At 34.6% G+C, this 18,503-nt stretch overlaps 1 protein-coding gene across 13 annotated transcripts in view; it reads right to left on the reverse strand.

Annotated features, from left to right (window-relative positions):
* GRIK2 (glutamate ionotropic receptor kainate type subunit 2) overlaps positions 1–18,503 on the reverse strand; it is a 753,908-nt gene that overhangs the window by 276,229 nt on the left and 459,176 nt on the right. For all 13 annotated transcript variants that reach the window (XM_055535376.1, XM_055535384.1, XM_055535379.1 and 10 more), the window contains one exon: positions 476–619. In XM_055535376.1, coding sequence (XP_055391351.1) covers positions 476–619 — 144 coding nt within the window. The remainder of the gene's footprint in view (positions 1–475; positions 620–18,503) is intronic.

Here is an 18,503-nt window from a genome sequence, read left to right on the forward strand (position 1 = left end):
TAAAAAGTAATTCTTGAAAATGTACAAATTGGGTGTAATTTAGTGTAGTGCAAAGGGCATTCAAGTTAAAAATTCATTGCATATTTTGTGACCTATGTTATAAATATTCTTTAAATATCTATTTTTCCACATAAATGAAAAGTTACACAATCGGATATAACTGAGCAACACAACAACAACATACATAAAGATTCCGAAAGGTGAGGGGCAAAAATGTCAAAAATCATATATCACTGGTTCTCATCTGTACACACAATCATAGATATTTTGTAAAACTTCATTTATTTATCATGGAATTTTCCCCTTTCTTCCATATTATTTAGTAAAAATGCTAATTTTGCTTGTATGGGAAAAATAAGAAAGCTTAATTTAAAAGAAACAAGTAAAAGATTACCTGTGAGAGAAACTGTAATAATCTCAATTCATTCAACTTGAGGACAAGTGAGACAGAGCAGAGGTACTTCTCCTGACTCACCTCTTTAATTAGGCTCATGAAGCGGGTCCCAAAGCGCCAGGGTTTGTGTCGATTGCACTGTAAGGAGCTGACTGTCATCTGGGGAAACTGCTGGACACCCACAGACACCACGTGCACAGCATCATACATGAGAGCAGCATCAGTCTTAAAATGAGACAAAAGGAAAAGTGGCGTCAATACAACATGCGAAACCCATGATAGGAGGTTTGTAAGTAGAGATAAAGAGCCAGTGAGAGAAATAAATACCTAGTTTTTCTTCATGTAAGGGAGAAAACAATATTTCCACATGCTGTGTTTCTCTTAAAGAAGCTACTGTGATCAAATCCCTTCATGGGCTCCATTAGCACATCTGACCTACCCTCCCTCTCCTGAAGTGATAACAATTTCATATCATCCCACTATCTCTGCTTAAGTAGGAAATGTGTGCAGACATACATTATTTCATTTTTTGTCCCACCTTTGTCTCTAGCTTACTCTGTTCCTCTATACACATGTTTGTGTGTGCGTACATACACAAGGAATGCAAATATGAGCATTTTAATGGTTCCTTAAATTACATATTGTGTATAAAAGTAAATGAGTAAATAATTTCCTTTCATAGAAAGAAACAAGAGATTTGAAGAGATTTACCTAAAAAGCTTAAAGATAAACCCTAATTTTTCCTGCAATTCAGCTTTTCAAAAGGTTCAGTCTCAGAAATGATGATACAGTTTTGAATCTCAATACATGCGTTAATCCCTTTTCAAGAAACTAAGCTTAATCCCCTGTACTGTTTTCTTTTCCCAAAATTTCCATATGAATAAAAGTTCATTTTGGCTTCTCAAGCAAAATGAATATGAATTCTACTGTGTTTGCACCTGCTCAAATGACTGGCCACTTTAGAGGTGAATGATAAAAAATAAACTGTTTATAAGTCATAACAAACCAGAGGCTCAGGAACTGTCAAGCACTGTGTTAAATGGCCCCTCACATTGTGTTTGACGGATCTATGCCAGGCTCACTACCTACAGAAGAGAGCCACACTGACAATGAGGGTAGCAATGAACTTTGGGCCATCTGCTTGGCATGCTTTGGAATAAAAGCATATATTTCCTCTTCTCATTCACACAATTAGTGAGCTGTGAAATGAATTCCAAAATGAATAGGAACCCTGTAGATTATAGCGTTTGCCACAATGCAATAGGAAATGAGTACACACAGTAGCTTTCATGCAAATGGATCCTCAGGAACTTAACCACATAAAATGGAAGGCGGCTAAAGAGCCCAATGCAATGACAGAACATAATAATAATGCCATTTTATAGTTCATAAATCTTTGGGGAATATAGCTCAGATTCATAACCTTCATTTGGTAAATACCAGCTGACTACTTTCGCACATTGATGGCTGCAGAGTGAAAACTAGAGGACTGGTGTTGATACAGGCACATATCATGAGCCTGAGGATCAGGCTGATATTTATCTTTGGCCTGAGTTAACACTCAGAGGACATATCTCATACACCACACTGGTGGTTATAAAAAAAGTTAACAAGATATGAAAGATATGTTTGACTTAAAAATAAAATGAATTTTTTAAAAGTCACTATCAACAAATGTATAGAGATATGAACACTTTAAGAGACTACTGGAGAGAAGATAAAGGGCAATTTTGCAAGTTGCACCACAAGGGAATTTTTTAAATATTCATGTTTTTTTTTTTTTTTAGCCCAGTAATTTCTCTATCTGGAATTAACCCTGAGAAAATAAAAGATAAGAACAAAAGCTACACACAGTATTTGTTTTAATAAATAACAAAGAGTATAAATCAATAAATGTTCAAAATAAGGAAACAGAAAATCACAATGATACTTTATATAAACATTAAAAATCATGTTTTAAAAAATAATCATTTAGATGAGAAACTGCATGTGATATAAAGCTAAGTGTAAAAACAGATTATACAGAACTGTATTTCCAGCATTTGTGTACTTAACATATATGCTATTTAACTTATTTCTCACAATAATAATTTAACAAAAATACTGATATTGTATCCATTTTACAAATGATGAAACCAAGGCTGAGAGATGTTATGCAACTAACAAAGTCATACAACTAAGAAGTGGAGAGGCCCAGATTCAAACAGCCTCATTGGTCATAGAAAGTATTCTTAAACATCATAACAATAAAAAAAATTAAAGTGAAGAAAATATACTAAAATGATACTACTGATTACTCTTGGGAGATAGCAGTGAGTAAAATTTATATTTTTCTCCTTTTTCTTTATTTTTTACAGGTTTTTTTTTTTTTTTTAAGATGGAGGTTTACTAACTACCATTGCAATTATTTCCAAGATGAAACTTTGTCATAAAATAGCTAAAAGAACACAATCTATGATATTCCTGCTATCCTGTCAGGACTTACTGCCTTATATGATCTTATGTGACCTATTTGAAAATTCTAGAATAGTAACCTTATCTATTAATGACAACACTAGGAAAGAATTTTATCTAATTAAAAATTTGAAAATGATTTTTGGTACATAATTTCAGCTTCTGGATCAGAGTGTATACTAGATGACAATAAAACCATTTAAGATCTGTGATTTTAAATGTAATTACAAAAGGGAAACAATATTTATTAAGCTATAAGGTAAAGATAGGAGAGAAAAATTATAGTTAAAAAGTTGCTGTTTAAATATCTTCTTGAATTTCCAGTTTAAAGTATGTTGATTTATTATAAAATAATAAACAGAACTTCTGAAACTACTCTCTATGATATTTTCATCTGCTTAGGGTGCTTTTCTCATCTTACTTTTAAACTAGTTGCTTTATGTGATAATATGGAATTGTTTTCCATTTAGACTTGATAGCCTGTCAGACTTAACTTTACTATCTTCTTCACAAAACTGTACATATGTAAATTCTTTCAAATTTGAAAAATTTTGAGAAAGCTCCAGCTTATCAAAAATGTTTTTATTTTCACAAGAATGCATATATGCTTGACAATTTGCCTTAATTTAGTAACATTAGTAATGTTCATTCAGTATTTACTTTGTGTGAGGCACTTGCCCTAAATCATTGCCTTTAATTCTTATGACCATCATGCAGTTGGAAATTCACTGATGAATTTAATTCCTGTGTAAAATAGGAAGTTAACTCAGAAGACAGTTAAACAACTGGTTTGAAAATCATAGCATGTAGAGCTGGAGCTGGATTTGAATCCAAAAATACTACCCAGAGTTTACATCCTTCTCTCTAGTTTTTGTTCAGTGTTCAACTTTTAATAAAGGAAAACAATTTAAAGTTTCAAAATATAAGAAATATCAATAAGTACTTGAATACATTTATATATATATAATTTTTGATAAACAGTAAATATTTACATAATGAAAATTCACTATAAAGTAAGGAAAATAGATTGTGGAAAGTTGGTAAATATAAATTCACAAAAAATAAATACAATGATGTATGAGATTGAGTCAATAATAGATTAGTTAGAAGGTTAGTATTAACCAGGAACGAGGTTGTGAAAGAGGTAGATTTACTCTATACAGTTGCTGCTCAGTAGATTTTCACAAGGCAAAGGTCCAAGACTATCTTTTAAGATCCTGCTGAAGAGGCATCTCTACTTCCAACTCTAAACTGTAAAGTTTTATTGAGCTGTTCTGGCTAAGTCTTCCACTCTCTCATATTGACTCTATAATCCTTTGCCTTGACTCTTCTCTAGAGGGAAAATATGAGGAAAGATGGGAGGAGTAGAAGAGAACAGGAGAAAAATGGAGGAGATACATGGGTTCATTACTTTGTCAATATCTTAATAATATTACTAATAAGCTACATTGCACACTTACTCTATGCCACACAACTGTCAATTTCTTCACATGTATTTCATGTAGACCCTATATTTTAGTTGATAGTACTTTTATCAGAGAAGAGAAAACTGAAGTTTAGCAAGTTTGAAATAATCCTCTCAAGGTCTCATCACCTTGAGAAACAAGACTCAGCCAAAACTTAGCTCTTAGAATGACCCTCCAAAGTATCATAACAAGATTGGCAGAAATAAGACTCAAACAAAGATTTTAAAAACAAGATTCAGACAGTCTAATTCTTAAAACCACTGTCCTAACCACCATAACCAATTACCTCCCTTAAACCAAATCCCCACTGAAACTATGACAGGCAATGGAAGGGAAAGTGACAGCAGGGGATCTCGTATTTCTGGAGATTCTGCTGAATACCAGAAAATTATGTCCCATAGAGCATGTCTCTGAGCTGAGATTCAAACAAAAGTTCATTAATCTTCCAGGTTAATTTTTTTTTTCCCTTACACATCATAGTACCTCTAAAAAAACTTCAGCTACATAAACATAAATGTGAATTAACCAGATCTATATAGAGTATGTGTACAATCTGGTTATTAAAATCCATAGGAGGGGGTTAGAAAAAGTTGTAGTTATTTAGATCCTAAACTGCTAAGACAAAAGCTAGGCAGAGAAAAAAAAAAAAAATCAGCAAGGAAGAGAAAACAGTTTATCCTATTTTCTGTCTTTCAAGTATAATTGCTGCTGCTGCTAAGTCGCTTCAGTCGTGTCCGACTCTGTGTGACCCCATAGATGGCAGCCCACCAGGCTCCCCCGTCCCAGGAATTCTCCAGGCAAGAACACTGGGATGGGTTGCCATTCCTTCTGCAATGCATGAAAGTGAAAAGTGAAAGTGAAGTCGCTCAGTCGTGTCCGACTCTTAGCGACCCCATGGACTGCAGCCTACCAGGCTCCTCTGTCCGTGGGATTTTCCAGGCAAGAGTACTGGAGTGGAGTGCCATTGCCTTCTCCGTCAAGTATAATTACTTATATATAAATAGATCATACTTATTGTGTGGAAAGTTAGAATATCTGTTCACCCTGGGAATATAGCCCAGAAGGAAGTGCAGTCTAGGTAAGTATAGTCAGATCCAAGTGCAGCCCTCCCTATTTCACTACTAGGTCAAGCATCTTTCAACAGCTATACAAGCCCTCTTGAGACCCTATCTCAGATTAGACTGGAGTTGGAACTTTTTCTTTCCAAAATAAGTTAGTTAACCTACAAAGCATGTCCATCAGCCAGAAACTTATTTTGCAAACCTTTAAAACTGTGCAATATAGCCCTACACATTTCAGTAAAACAACAGTGATCTTTTTAAATGGATGGCTTGAAGAGATCACAAGTGCCTTCTCATATATTATAAATATGCATTAACCATCTCCCTAACTTATTGCTGGGTTTATCTTATACCCAGTCTAATTACTTTTAGGCATGGAGTGTGTAACAGGGATGCAGGTGGAAGAGTGATGAATGCTAATTTCTATGGTTGAGCTATTGCCACAGAAATTGGTTTAGTCACACTGTACTTTTTTCATCTATTTCAAGTAGCCTCATGTCTGATGGGACTGTAAAGCATTGAAGGAACAGTGAATGTATGTACGCTTACATTTCTTTTATGCTTGGAAAAAGTCCACTGCATATTTTTAAATAATTGAAAACTCAGAGAGATTAGATGCTCTCAGAATGATAAGAATTACCATTGCTAAATACTTTTGATTTATGATATATGATTGAAACATTTCAAATAGTAAAAACAGGAATATTAATGGATTCCGTGAAAAGCTAAAATATTTCTATGTACTTAAATTTCATTTACAGAAGAATCTGGTACTAAGTGCTAATTACCAAGCATGTCCAGGGGAAGTGCATATGTTATTTCAGTTTCTGATCACTATAATCATCATCATTAAACATTTTCTTTGTAAAGTTCTGGGATTGATGTTCTAGAGTTATAAAAAATTAAAACAAAGCTTTTATTTGCATGAAGGATGAAGCAATTAGTTAGAAATGAGCAGTTTTGAACTACACAGGATCACAGAAGCAAACATCACTGTATTAAATCTCTTCAATACACTAAATACACTAAAGACTTCTCTTCACAAAAGCTATCAAAGGTATTTACCTTTCTTCCCAATAGGGAGGCAGCCTTTTGGAATGCTCTGTCCCCTAGGATATAACGCTTTTGGGCATTCCATTGAGTTTTGCCTGGGAGAAGTTGTAAAGCAGCATTTTCCAATTTATTTTCTCTATTATGCCAGCAGACGTACATTTATACAAATGTCTTTCTGCTTAAGCACTTTTTACATAGTTGGGCTCTTGATCTGGGCTCCAAACACACCCAGTATTGTATTTAATAATTTACATTTAAATGTAACTAAACAGTGATGTGATACATGATATATATAAAGTATATATATATATATATATTAGTTACATATATAATATGTGACTAATATTAAGAGTATTGCCATATCTTGATTGTAGTGATGCTCATATGAGTGTATCAGATCAGATCAGTAGCTCAGTCATGTCTGACTCTTTGCGACCCCATGAATCGCAGCACGCCAGGCCTCCCTGTCCATCACCAACTCCTGGAGTTCATTCAGACTCACGTCCATCGAGTCAGTGATGCCATCCAGCCATCTCATCCTCTGTCCCCTTCTCCTCCTGCCCCCAATCTCTCCCAGCATCAGAGTCTTTTCCAATGACACACTCTTCCCATGAGGTAGCCAAAGTATTGGAGTTTCAGCTTTAGCACCATTCCTTCCAAAGAAATCCCAGGGCTGATCTCTTTCAGAATGGACTGGTTGGATCTCCTTGCAGTCCAAGGGACTCTCAAGAGTCTTCTCCAACACCACAGTTCAAAAGCATCAATTCTTCGGTGCTCAGCCTTCTTCACAGTCCAACTCTCACATCCATACATGACCACAGGATATACTTAGGTCAAAACCTATTAAGTTGTACAGCTTAAATATGGCAACTATAATACATTAATTTTACTCTAATACAGCTATTAAAAAACTGATCATGCATTTTTCTGGGAAGATTGTTTGTAGATTTCATTTTATTCTATAGATATCTAGAATTCTCACAAATGAAGGATCATTGATCTGTATCTTCTTTCCTTCTTGACTATTCTACTTTTAATAAAATTCTTTACACTTTTTCACATTTTATCTTCCTTTCTAGACACAAACATCTTTTGTATAATAATCACACCTCTCTTCATAAAACTGTGCACAGTATTCCATATATTGCTTCGCCCACGTTTTTTTACTATGGGCATGTATAAAAGGATTTTTCAATAAGTTGATGATTCAACCCAAAAGTTCATTTACACCATAAAAGAATAGGCTTTAGGAAGCTCTGAATAACAATCACACTTTGCCATCTAGCTAGAATGTATTCCCTCCCAGAGGTACAGTGAACCAAATCTGCCAGCAGCTTAAATCTGGGAGGAATATGAGTGCAGCCTCTGTCCCGTTTCTAAATGAATTTATAGTAACAGCTTCGTGAACACATTTATCTTTCCATTAAATAAGTGCAGGCAGGTCCCCTTTGAGATCTGAATACTAGCTGGCAGGTGGCAGATCTATTCTGGAACTCCTGCATCTCAGATTTTGCTCATTTCTAAATTCCCATCTGAAGTATGGTGCACAGCACAGACAGCAGCCTGGTTGGTCTAATACATGGAGTTTAAGTTTATGAATCCTGGCTATTTCATTGTCTTGATCTTTTATCTAAAACAAATAATAAAAAAAAAATACTTAAATCCCCATTTGTCTTGTTTCCTCATTTTATAATTGGAAATGAAAACTGATGATCTGCCATATCTGTCCCTTGTTGAGAAAAAAGTCACTTTTATAAACCAGATAGTTCCAAGAGAAGAACAGTTACAAATATTGATTCTTCTATTAGAAGATGTGACTATTAAGGGTGGTGGAGAAAGGACTAGATTCTGACCTCTGGAGCTCCCTTGCACAATCAACACAGGCCTAAATGGGACAGAGAATCACCCACCCCTCTGAGCAAGGGTGAGGGTCACACATGGAAGGCAGGCTGGTGTTCGCTCATTCAGCTGGCACACTGCAGCCAGCGCTCTGCCCGGCACAGAGCAGGTGCACAGTGGCTGGTAACGAAACCGAGGGATGGAAGAAGAAATGCCCTCAGACCCAGTCGGGAGCCAATTGTCAGAGACAATTCTCCCAGTTACATTGCAGCTGCCATTATGCTTACTGTGTTGCCGGCTCTTTGTACTGCTCTGAAACGGAGTTCTTTACCAGCAGCTGCCTGGACTACACAGACGGCATGAGATAATACATTAAAGCAGTTTGCACAATCCCTGGCTCGGGGTGCATAGGCAGGTGTTAGATGATGATGATGACGATTGCCAGAAGAGCGGTAATCTCATCAAGATGGATCCTATCCAGAACAAGGAGCCGGTTTAGAAAGTAGAATGTTTCAACCCTTCTGCACCCACTGTTAGCCTAAATGAGGGAACAGGCCTCATGCTGTTCAAGAGAGCAGATCAAGTTCTGGAGGGAGAAGGAGCAGGAAGGAAATTAACACACAACAACAACATGATCCCTATAAAATGTGGTGTGTACACAACGCCACAATTCAGTGCTCAAAAAAAAAAAAAAGTTCCTGAACACACACAATATCCGACAAGTCTAGAATTTAAATATAAGTGGTGAAATATTATAGCATCTTGAATTTTGTTGCTAATTAAAGGTCTGCCGTTGTACAGATAATTACCCACCAGCAATGTGAACCTGGACAAATCTGCCTTGCAGTTTTTTGTAGTCTCAGTTTCTTCATCTGTAAAAGGAGGGGCAGGAACCAGGTGAATTTTCGGGTGCCCTGTAGTTTACATTTGCACTCCTAGAAAAACTCATCTTTTATTTTGATTTTATATTGGCCTTTATAATGCAATCATAATCCTAATTTATACATCTCATCCCTATAATTCTTTATGCTTTCTGTACTTTTTCAATAAGCTTTAATACTAACATTTCATACACATATATAAATAAGGGAAAGCAAAATTAACTTTTCTTCAATCATTTGTCTGTGTCCTCCCTGATCCAACAAAATCTGCCAATACTTGTATTATAGTTTCTCTGTTGTTTCAACTTCACTGTTAAAACTTCTTATGCACATTAAACCCAGCTTGGTTTCCTGATACTCTGCAGAGAAAAACTAAAGCCCCTTCTGTTATTCAAAGTCATTTACTAAACTATCCCAGGATTTTATCATGTTTTGTTTCTCTTCACAGTTAGGATATAGATAGATATGCCTGTTCTTCATGTTTTTTAACTAACCAGAATGATGCCTGTATTGCAGATTAGTTGAAAAAAAAGGAGATTCCAGAAACTGCATGGTAAAAGACCTTTAAAAGGAATATGGATTTTTGTAGTTACCTGTATGGCATTTGGTACCCATGAGGGCTAAAACGGAATAAGAGCTTAAAGGAAATATAAAGAAAAGAGAAGAAGGGAAAAGAATATGAGTTCAGTATTACAGTCAAATTGATGAGTTAGGAAGAAAATTCAAGTTCAGCAAAGCTTTGAAGATTAAGAAACGGAAACAGTATTGGATGATAGTGCTGCTGGGATTCAGGAAAAAAAAAAAAAAAAAAAAAGGCCTGGTCTAGGATTAGTGCAATGAGTAATTAATGGATCTGTTTGTTTGGTGTTCCTGTAAATTTGTGAATTTAAATAAGTGTCTATGTTTTCTCAAACCAATACTCTCTGTCTTAGGCTTTAAAAGCTACCCCAAAAACTGTGGCAGCAATTTCACCTATTTTGAATAGGCAATCTAAGTGTTAATTTTGAGAATAAGAGTTTTCGTTGGCTCTTAATGTTTCCATTACAAAATTTTCTATTATACAATTTCAATCTTGCAAGAACTCTTGCCGGATGCAGTTTCTTTAATAACAGTCAACAAGATAATTTTACAAAACAGCATTATTTCTCTGTAAGCTTTTATATCTTTATAAGGTATGAAATTCAGTCCATGGAATTTTAACGTTAGAATTCTGAAAGCTTTAGATGACTACTTTGCATTCTTTCCAAGAATTATATATATATATCCATCTCAAATATTTTCTATATAATTTTCTTTCTTTCCTACACATATCTTTAAAATGCACCATTTCCCAAGCAGAAAATCCTATTTGTTTTTACTGCCACACTCTCCAAAGTACTTTAAACATTTATATACAAATTCCAAGATGTTTAGATGTTTCTCAAATACCATGTAGAGAAACTCTTCATTTTTTAAATATAAATGATTAACGAACAGCTGTGAAGCAGGTTAGAAAATGCCAACAGGTTTTCAATTAAAAGTTTCGTTTAACTAATGTAATTATTCTTACCTAATTAAATTTTTCCACTAAGATCAGTCCATTGAGATATCTCATTCTCTTTTAAAATGTTCCACGAAGCTCTTACTAGCGCCCATGAACCACACTGTATTGATGGGATTCTTAATGAACTCTCTAGCAACAATGCACTGGCCTTAATAATTTAGGTCCTGTTAAATCGTGTCTGCTTCTTTACTACATTTGGAACTGCTATTGATCTAGAAAAGAGTCAATATCAAGGGGAAGTATTCTCTGCACTTCCAGCATATGTCCAGTACATCCAATTATCCTGATATTTGGACCTCAAATTAGCTTCTTACATTAAAAAATTTATATTCCTCAATATTGTTTATATTTACTTTTCTCAATGTAATGAATTAAAATTGATTTTATACTGTTAACAGACTGATTCTTTCTAATTTGAGATCCAAGACTATGCAAACCAAAAATATACCAGAAATTTGAGTTCATGTAAATACTAGTTCCAAATGCCTACAAAAATTGAGAACCTGATACTTTATATATTATTTACCCAAACCAAAAATTAAATGATAGTTAAGATCTATTTTAAGCATGATTTGAAGAATAAAGTTGAAGTTTATATCAATGTGTGTACGTTAGTCGCTCAGTCGTGTTTGACTCTTTGCGACCCCATGGACTGTAGCCCCCCAGGCTCCTCTGTGCATGGAATTCTCCAGGCAAGAATACTGAAGTGGGTACTAATTTGCTTCTCCAGGGTATCTTCCTGACCCAGAGACTGAACTTGGGTCTCCTGCATTGCAGGCAAATTCTTTACTATCTGAGCCACCAGGGAAGCCCTTGGTACAGATATTTCTGAATAAATAAAATGATATCCAAATAGATCATACCAATATGTGTCCAAAACAAATTTTATTGCTCTTCTTGTGAGTCTAGCTTTTTATATTATGCTCTGTATATAAAATTATAATAGTAAATTCTCATAGGGGCTTCCCTGGTGGCTCAGTGGTAAAGTCTTCTCATAGAAATGTGAAAAAAAAAAAGTAAAGTTTCACAGAAATTTAATGGGACTTACAGCTTCAGCTTTGTAATGTATTAGTCCCTATTGTAAATCATGCAATCTTTCTTAGCTTCATTTTTTTCATCTTTAAAATAAGTAGAATAATGATGTATCTCACATTGTAAGGATCAAATTAGATAAATTTAGAAAAGTGAGAACTATAAAGATTTTAAATGTGTCATAATTACAGAGTGGGGTAAGTGAGAATCTCAAGAATGTTAACACTAGTAATATCAATTTAGATTAGGATTCAGTCTTTGAGGGAAAAAATAATAATTGATTTGCATGTTCACATTTCAGTGTACCTTAGATCTTAACGTGAAGATTTCCTATCTCTTCACTACTTTTAATAACCTGGTTGATTCCTACTTTGAAAGCGCATTGATTTAACTAATTGTTTTTTTTGCCAAGAGGAAATGTCTTTGCTTGCCCATTCTTGGGTCTCATGAATATCCCTTTTCCCATATGAGCATATGCTTTTGCAATTATATTTTTTTATTTAATTTGTCTTTATGTGATTTTTAGTTTGATTCACTCATTCAACATTTATAAATATTATTGTGTTATTAACATCAAACACAATTATGAGTTTGGGTAATAAGACTGAGAGGTCAATTATTTAGACAAACAAATCAACATTCTTAATATACTGCCCCATGGTGGGTAAAGGAGAGGTATCTGATTTTGTCTGGAGCAATGCCTATCTATTGATATGTTAGAAAATAGGTATTGTATGAAAGATTTTCCTATTAGCACTTACAGCTTCAACAAACAAAAGGAGTGGAGAAAAGCTTAGAAAGCAGAAGTTGGAAAGGATAATAGGATCAAGGGAAAAAGTCAAACCAGAATTCTCACTAGTTTTTTTTTTTTTTAAGATTATTTGTTGTTGTTTAGTTGCTATGTTGTGTCTGACTCTTGCGACCCTATGGACTGTAGCCTGCCAGGTACTCTGTCCGTGGGATTTCCCAGGAAAGAATACTGGAGTCGGTTTCTTTCTCCAGGAGATCTTCCCAACCCAGGGATTGAACCCACATCTTCTGCACTGCAGACAGATTCTTTACCCCTGAGCCATTGAGAAGTCCTTTTTAAGATTATACTTTGTTCATATCCTGAGATTCCTAACATCTCCTTTCAAGACAATTAAAATATGCTTGTTCTTTAATGAAATAGATATTAAAGGGTTCTACTAAAGTTGAGTCATTATATATCAGTTCATTTTATAACTGATCTAAACAGGAGATTAAAAGAATAGAGAATGGAACTTGGAAGACCAAGAATATGATTTTATTAAAATAATGTAACTATGTTGATGGGATTCTATTGTTATGCATTCTCAGCATCTCTTCTTATTACAGCAGAATATTTTTCCCCTCCCAAGTTTTTCCATGACCCAGTCTCCTAGCTCTATGCACTATAGGCCTTATTGATAACTACCACTGCTTCAGGCATGGCCAAGTTAAATCCAGGCCTTTTGAGGGAACCACAGGGAAAGAAACACAGTCCTCCTCCTGAAGCTCTGTACCTGTGTATTTGAACTTTCATGGTGCCTCTGCACCTTCTGTCGGAGAACGGAACCAACGCAAATGAAAAAGGGGGAGTGATGGAGATTAGCTTGTTTATGACTTTATGACCTGGAACCAACTGGATTCAACTGTATCTGAGGACAGATTATCTTGTACTTCTGAGCTAGAGATTCAACATGCTTTCCTTTTGCTATTAACTAATTTTCAGGGAATTTTAGGCAATCAGAATTGAAAGAATCTTGAATAATGAAGGCCTAGGCTTTGGTTTCCTCAAGGCAAAATGTGATTACTACTTCTATCTACTCACAGCGTTGGGATATAAATTTAGAAAAATAGGAAGATATATGCAAAAGAGGCCATATGTAATATTACAAATGCAAATACTAGAAAATGTAATAATCACATTAAATAAATACACCAAATGTATAATTACTATCTTCTATTAATAATTCTTAATTATTTGTAGAGAAACATTTAATATAGTAGGAAATTTGGGGGTAATTACTAAGACATCTACAGTATTGGGAATTGGTTACACTAATAAAAACACAAAATGGAGCAACTGTAACATGTATACACTCTGCCTGCCAAAATTTGTCTCAGTCAACATTACCATTCCTACTGTGAATTATACAGGTTCAGGGACAATCAGAATGTGAACTGAAGCAAAAAACTTTAATGGTACACTGCTGAGAACATTATTAAGAAAGAAATCATAGAGGACTCTAAACCAAATGTAAACTAACCCTCTGCAATGCCCTTTTAGTCAGTAGGTTAATAGACTGACATCAAAATTGGAAATGACCGATTAAACTGTATCAGTTAACTCTTGACATTTATAATTCTGAGTTTTATACTTGATGAAACAAATTATAAATCACAAACCTGGACATAAAATACTTTCATTACAACCTTTTTCTGTGTATCTGAATCCTATGCCATTCAGGAAATTAATTCAAAGTAGACAAAGAGCAAGAGGTGAAGGTGATATCACTTTACTCAGAAGAGAAGACAGTTTGATAAACTTCACCTGCTGGATTTTACAACTGAATAATGGCAGCCAAAGTAAGACTAGAGGGTGAGAGGCAGAGACTCAGAGGAAAACCAGAAGGAACAACATTTCCACAGAGAAATTAGCTGCAAAAGGATGCTACAAATGTCTTATAAGGCATAAAAAAGGATCATCTGAAGAAACAAAAAGAAATTTAAGAAGTGATGAGGCAGTAAAAAAAGAATAGCCTAAGCATTCTGAAAATAAAAGAGCTTAAAATGGTTTTCCTTCTTAGTTGAAAGAGAAATTTGATAAATTTGTGAGGAAAAAATTTAAATAAAAAGACATTCCATATTTAACTTTCTCCTTGAGCTTAGCTCATTTATAGGAGTTCTATAAAGCATGCATTGACTCAAAACTCACTGTCGGCATCTGAGTAAGTACAGTGAGCCTCAGTGCAAGGCTGTTAACCACTGAGTAGGCTCCTGTGTTTCCGGAGTTCATAGCATCAGATAATATTTCTTCTGCTCCTTTGCATTCCTAACCCTGAGTCCCTCCGTCCCTCTCTTCCCCAAATGTATATCCTTCAGGGCCTTCTCTTTCCTTTCTCACCTTGTAAATACAAGCCACCTAATGAATACCCACAGATACTTTGAATGAATACCCACAGATATTTTGAAGGGAAAATTACTGCAATTATAAATATAATTCTATGTTAAATGTTGAACAGAATTTGACAGACTTTTTTTTTCTTTTTTTTTTTTTTTTTTTTTTGACTGAAAGACTGACAATTTGGAATTTATTATTCTAATGCTGTGGCTTATTAGCAAGAATTCATAGGGAATGCAAACAGTCGGACACGTTTGAGCAACTTTCACTTGACTTTTCACATTTCATAATCCTGAGTGTTTCTGTATTAAAAGTTAACAGATTTCACAAAGGCTAAATGATTTTAAAAAAATACAATTATCCCAAGGGAGCAAGTTGCTGCAAGATTACTTTGTAAACAAAGTAGTATTTATTTTCAACTCTCATTCTTCAAATCTCTTGACAATCCTTATAGAGTTCCTTTATTTCTCCCAATGATGACCTCCTTTCAAATCCTACTCTGAGGTTTAGAATAGTGTAAAATATTCACTGACAATGAGTTATAATTGGTATGCATTACTCTGTCTTGAGTGGCATGGTTCTTTTTCTATTCTATAGGTTATCACTAGAGTAAATGATAATTTTTATGATGAAATTTCAAATAGTTTTTATAATGCAATATTTGGGGATCTGAGAAATTTACATTAGATATTTGCAACTACTTTTGTTCTCAAGGAAACCAATACAAAGGTATTATACATATCTATCATGCAAAACAGAAGAATAAAGTTTACTTTTATTTCTTTATTCTTTGAAATTAGGTGAATCACAGGGACTATCCTTGACCAGAATGTAAAAGAGAGAAATTTACTATAGATATGAAAAAACTGGGTAATAAGCATATCTGTTATGACATTGGCATACTATGTCGATTTTTAACTATATTCCATGAACGATGTTTTGCCTTTTTAAGTTAGAAAGTAAATACTTCACAAAGAAGTTATTTAATTACTTTCTACAACTCCTACCATATGGCATTGTGTAGGCACTTTTCAGATATGATTTAACTTAATTTTCTTTAACAAGCTAATGGTGTGGGTAAAAGGTTCTGAAGAGTTGAGGCTTAAATCATCCAGTAAGGGGCACACTTGAGAGAGTCTGCTTTTCTGAAGCCATGATACATTATGACAACATCAGTTGTGGCTATTTATAGCAGTGGCTAGAGAACACAAGTTAACATCTATTTTAGAGACTAGCTCCACTCCTCTTAAGCTAATGCAGTATGCTCTATGAAACAAAGATCACTGAAAAGATAGCTTTTATCCAAAGCTTTTCATCATTGAAAAGTCAGCTTTCATTTCTTGATGACATGAAGTTATTTTTTTCAATCCAGAGGTGAGAAAGAGTCAGTAAAATTTCTAGGTAAGAAAAAATCACAATTTCCTCATAAGACATAGGTGCATAATGATGTGCTAGTACCTATAGTTGAGTGCTAGAAAAAACAGTTAATACTATTCCAGAAAACAATCTGGAAATCAGTGCCAAGCACAAACTGGGACATTACAATTTCTCTTTGGAAATTTTACTCCATTGAAACAACAATACAAGATCACACAGATGTATATACAAATACATGCATAAAACACGGTTTATACTTTTTTTTTAATATAGCGGCCTGAATTTCAAAGCTAAGAAATTAATGTTATATAACTGAATACTGTAAAACTATTAAATTATTGTCTAGAGCTATATGTATTGACATTTAAGTATATATGTTAAAATTTAGATATCCATGCTATAAAATAATATATTCCTCTTGTAATGGATTATAGCATATAGCCTTACATTCAGTAAAACAATTTAGAGTCTGCCATCCATGCTCCAAATTTTGAGGTAATTATTCTCAATACGATTGATGTATAAACACAAACCCACATATTGTACTTATTTCTATTGTTTTAATCAATAGTAGAATAGTCTCAAGTTTCTTTAAAAAGAAAAGAAAAAAAAAAAAACTAAGAATATACCCTTCCAAGTTAGTGTTAGGTTCTGCCTTATCATTTTTAGCTACTGAATAAATTTCAATTATGGATACTCTTAAGATATAAATTGTTTAAGCATAAACAAAATATAGGTTATACCTCTCATAAGGCACAGTTATACTCATGCATGATAGTGGATAATTATGTGTTGTGCCTATAAACAGCAGAATTTTAGGCATATTTTACTTTATTGTACCTTGCAGATACCGTGCTCTTTATACATTGGAGGTTTGTGGCAACCTTGTATCCAGAAAGTTTATTGGTACTATTTTCTAACAGTATTCGCTCGCTTTGTGCCCGTGTTGCATTTACATAATTCTCACAATATTTAAAAGTTTTCCTTATTATTACTTGCTATGATGATCTGCAAAAAGATTAAAATCTTCAGTTTGCTGAAGATTCAGATAATGGTTACTATTTTTTAGCAATTAAGTGTATTTTGATAAAGGTTGTGCCTTGTATTTTTACACATAATGCTATTGCACACTTAATAGACTATAGTATAGTAGAAACATAACTTTTATATGTACTGGAAAATTTTAAAATTGCTATAACTTTTCTTTAACAGTGGTCTGGAACTGAACTTGCAATAACTTTAAGGTATGATTTAATGAAACAAATTCAAATTTTATGTTTTTATTAACAGTAGCATGTTTAATGAACTTATTTACAAAACAGAAATACAGTCACAGATATAGAAAACAAATGTATGGTTACCAAGGAAAGTGGGGGGTGGGGAGGGATACACTGGGAGATTGGGATTGACATACACACACTACTATGTCTAAAATAGATAACTAACAAGGACCTGTGGTATAGTGCAGGGAACAACACTATTAGGTACACTGTAATGATGCTTTTGAACTGTGGTGTTGGAGAAGACTCTTGAGAGTCCCTGGGACTGCATGGAGATCCAACCAGTCCATTCTGAAGGAGATCAGCCCTAGGATTTCTTTGGAAGGAATGATGCTGAAGCTGAAACTCCAGTACTTTGGCCACCTCACGCGAAGAGTTGACTCTAGGAAAAGACTCTGATGCTGGGAGGGATTGGGGGCAGGAGGAGAAGGGGACGACAGAGGATGAGATGGCTGCATGGCATCACTGACTCGATGGACATGAGTTTGAGTGAACTCTGGGAGATGGTGGGAGGCCTGGCGTGCTGCGATTCATGGGGTCGCAAAGAGTCGGACATGACTGAGTGACTGAACTGAACTGAACTGAACTGAATGACTTACATGGGAAGAGAATTTTAAGAGTGGATATACGTATATTTATAACTGATTCACTTTGCTATACAGCAGAAACTAACACAACATTTTAAATCAACTACACTCCAATAATTATCTTTTTTAAAGCATATTTTCTTCTGAATTCTAGGTAACTCACTGTTTACACGAGCCACTTCTAATTTCCCTAACGTTTTCCACTACAGATTTTTCATCTTCATGCATGTAAACTCAACCAAAAGTAAAGGTCAGGCCCCAAGACTGTCAGATGAGAGCTGCCTGGATGACTTGTCATTGTAAAGACTGCCCGTTTTGGACAACTACAAACAACCATCAGGCCATCATCTGCGTCAGTGGACATAAAGAATTATTTTCTAAATATGGACATCAAAAGGAAAAAGTGATTAAT

The sequence above is a fragment of the Bubalus kerabau genome, chromosome 9, assembly GCF_029407905.1.
Source record: "Bubalus kerabau isolate K-KA32 ecotype Philippines breed swamp buffalo chromosome 9, PCC_UOA_SB_1v2, whole genome shotgun sequence".
Classification (NCBI taxonomy): Eukaryota; Metazoa; Chordata; class Mammalia; order Artiodactyla; family Bovidae; genus Bubalus; species Bubalus kerabau.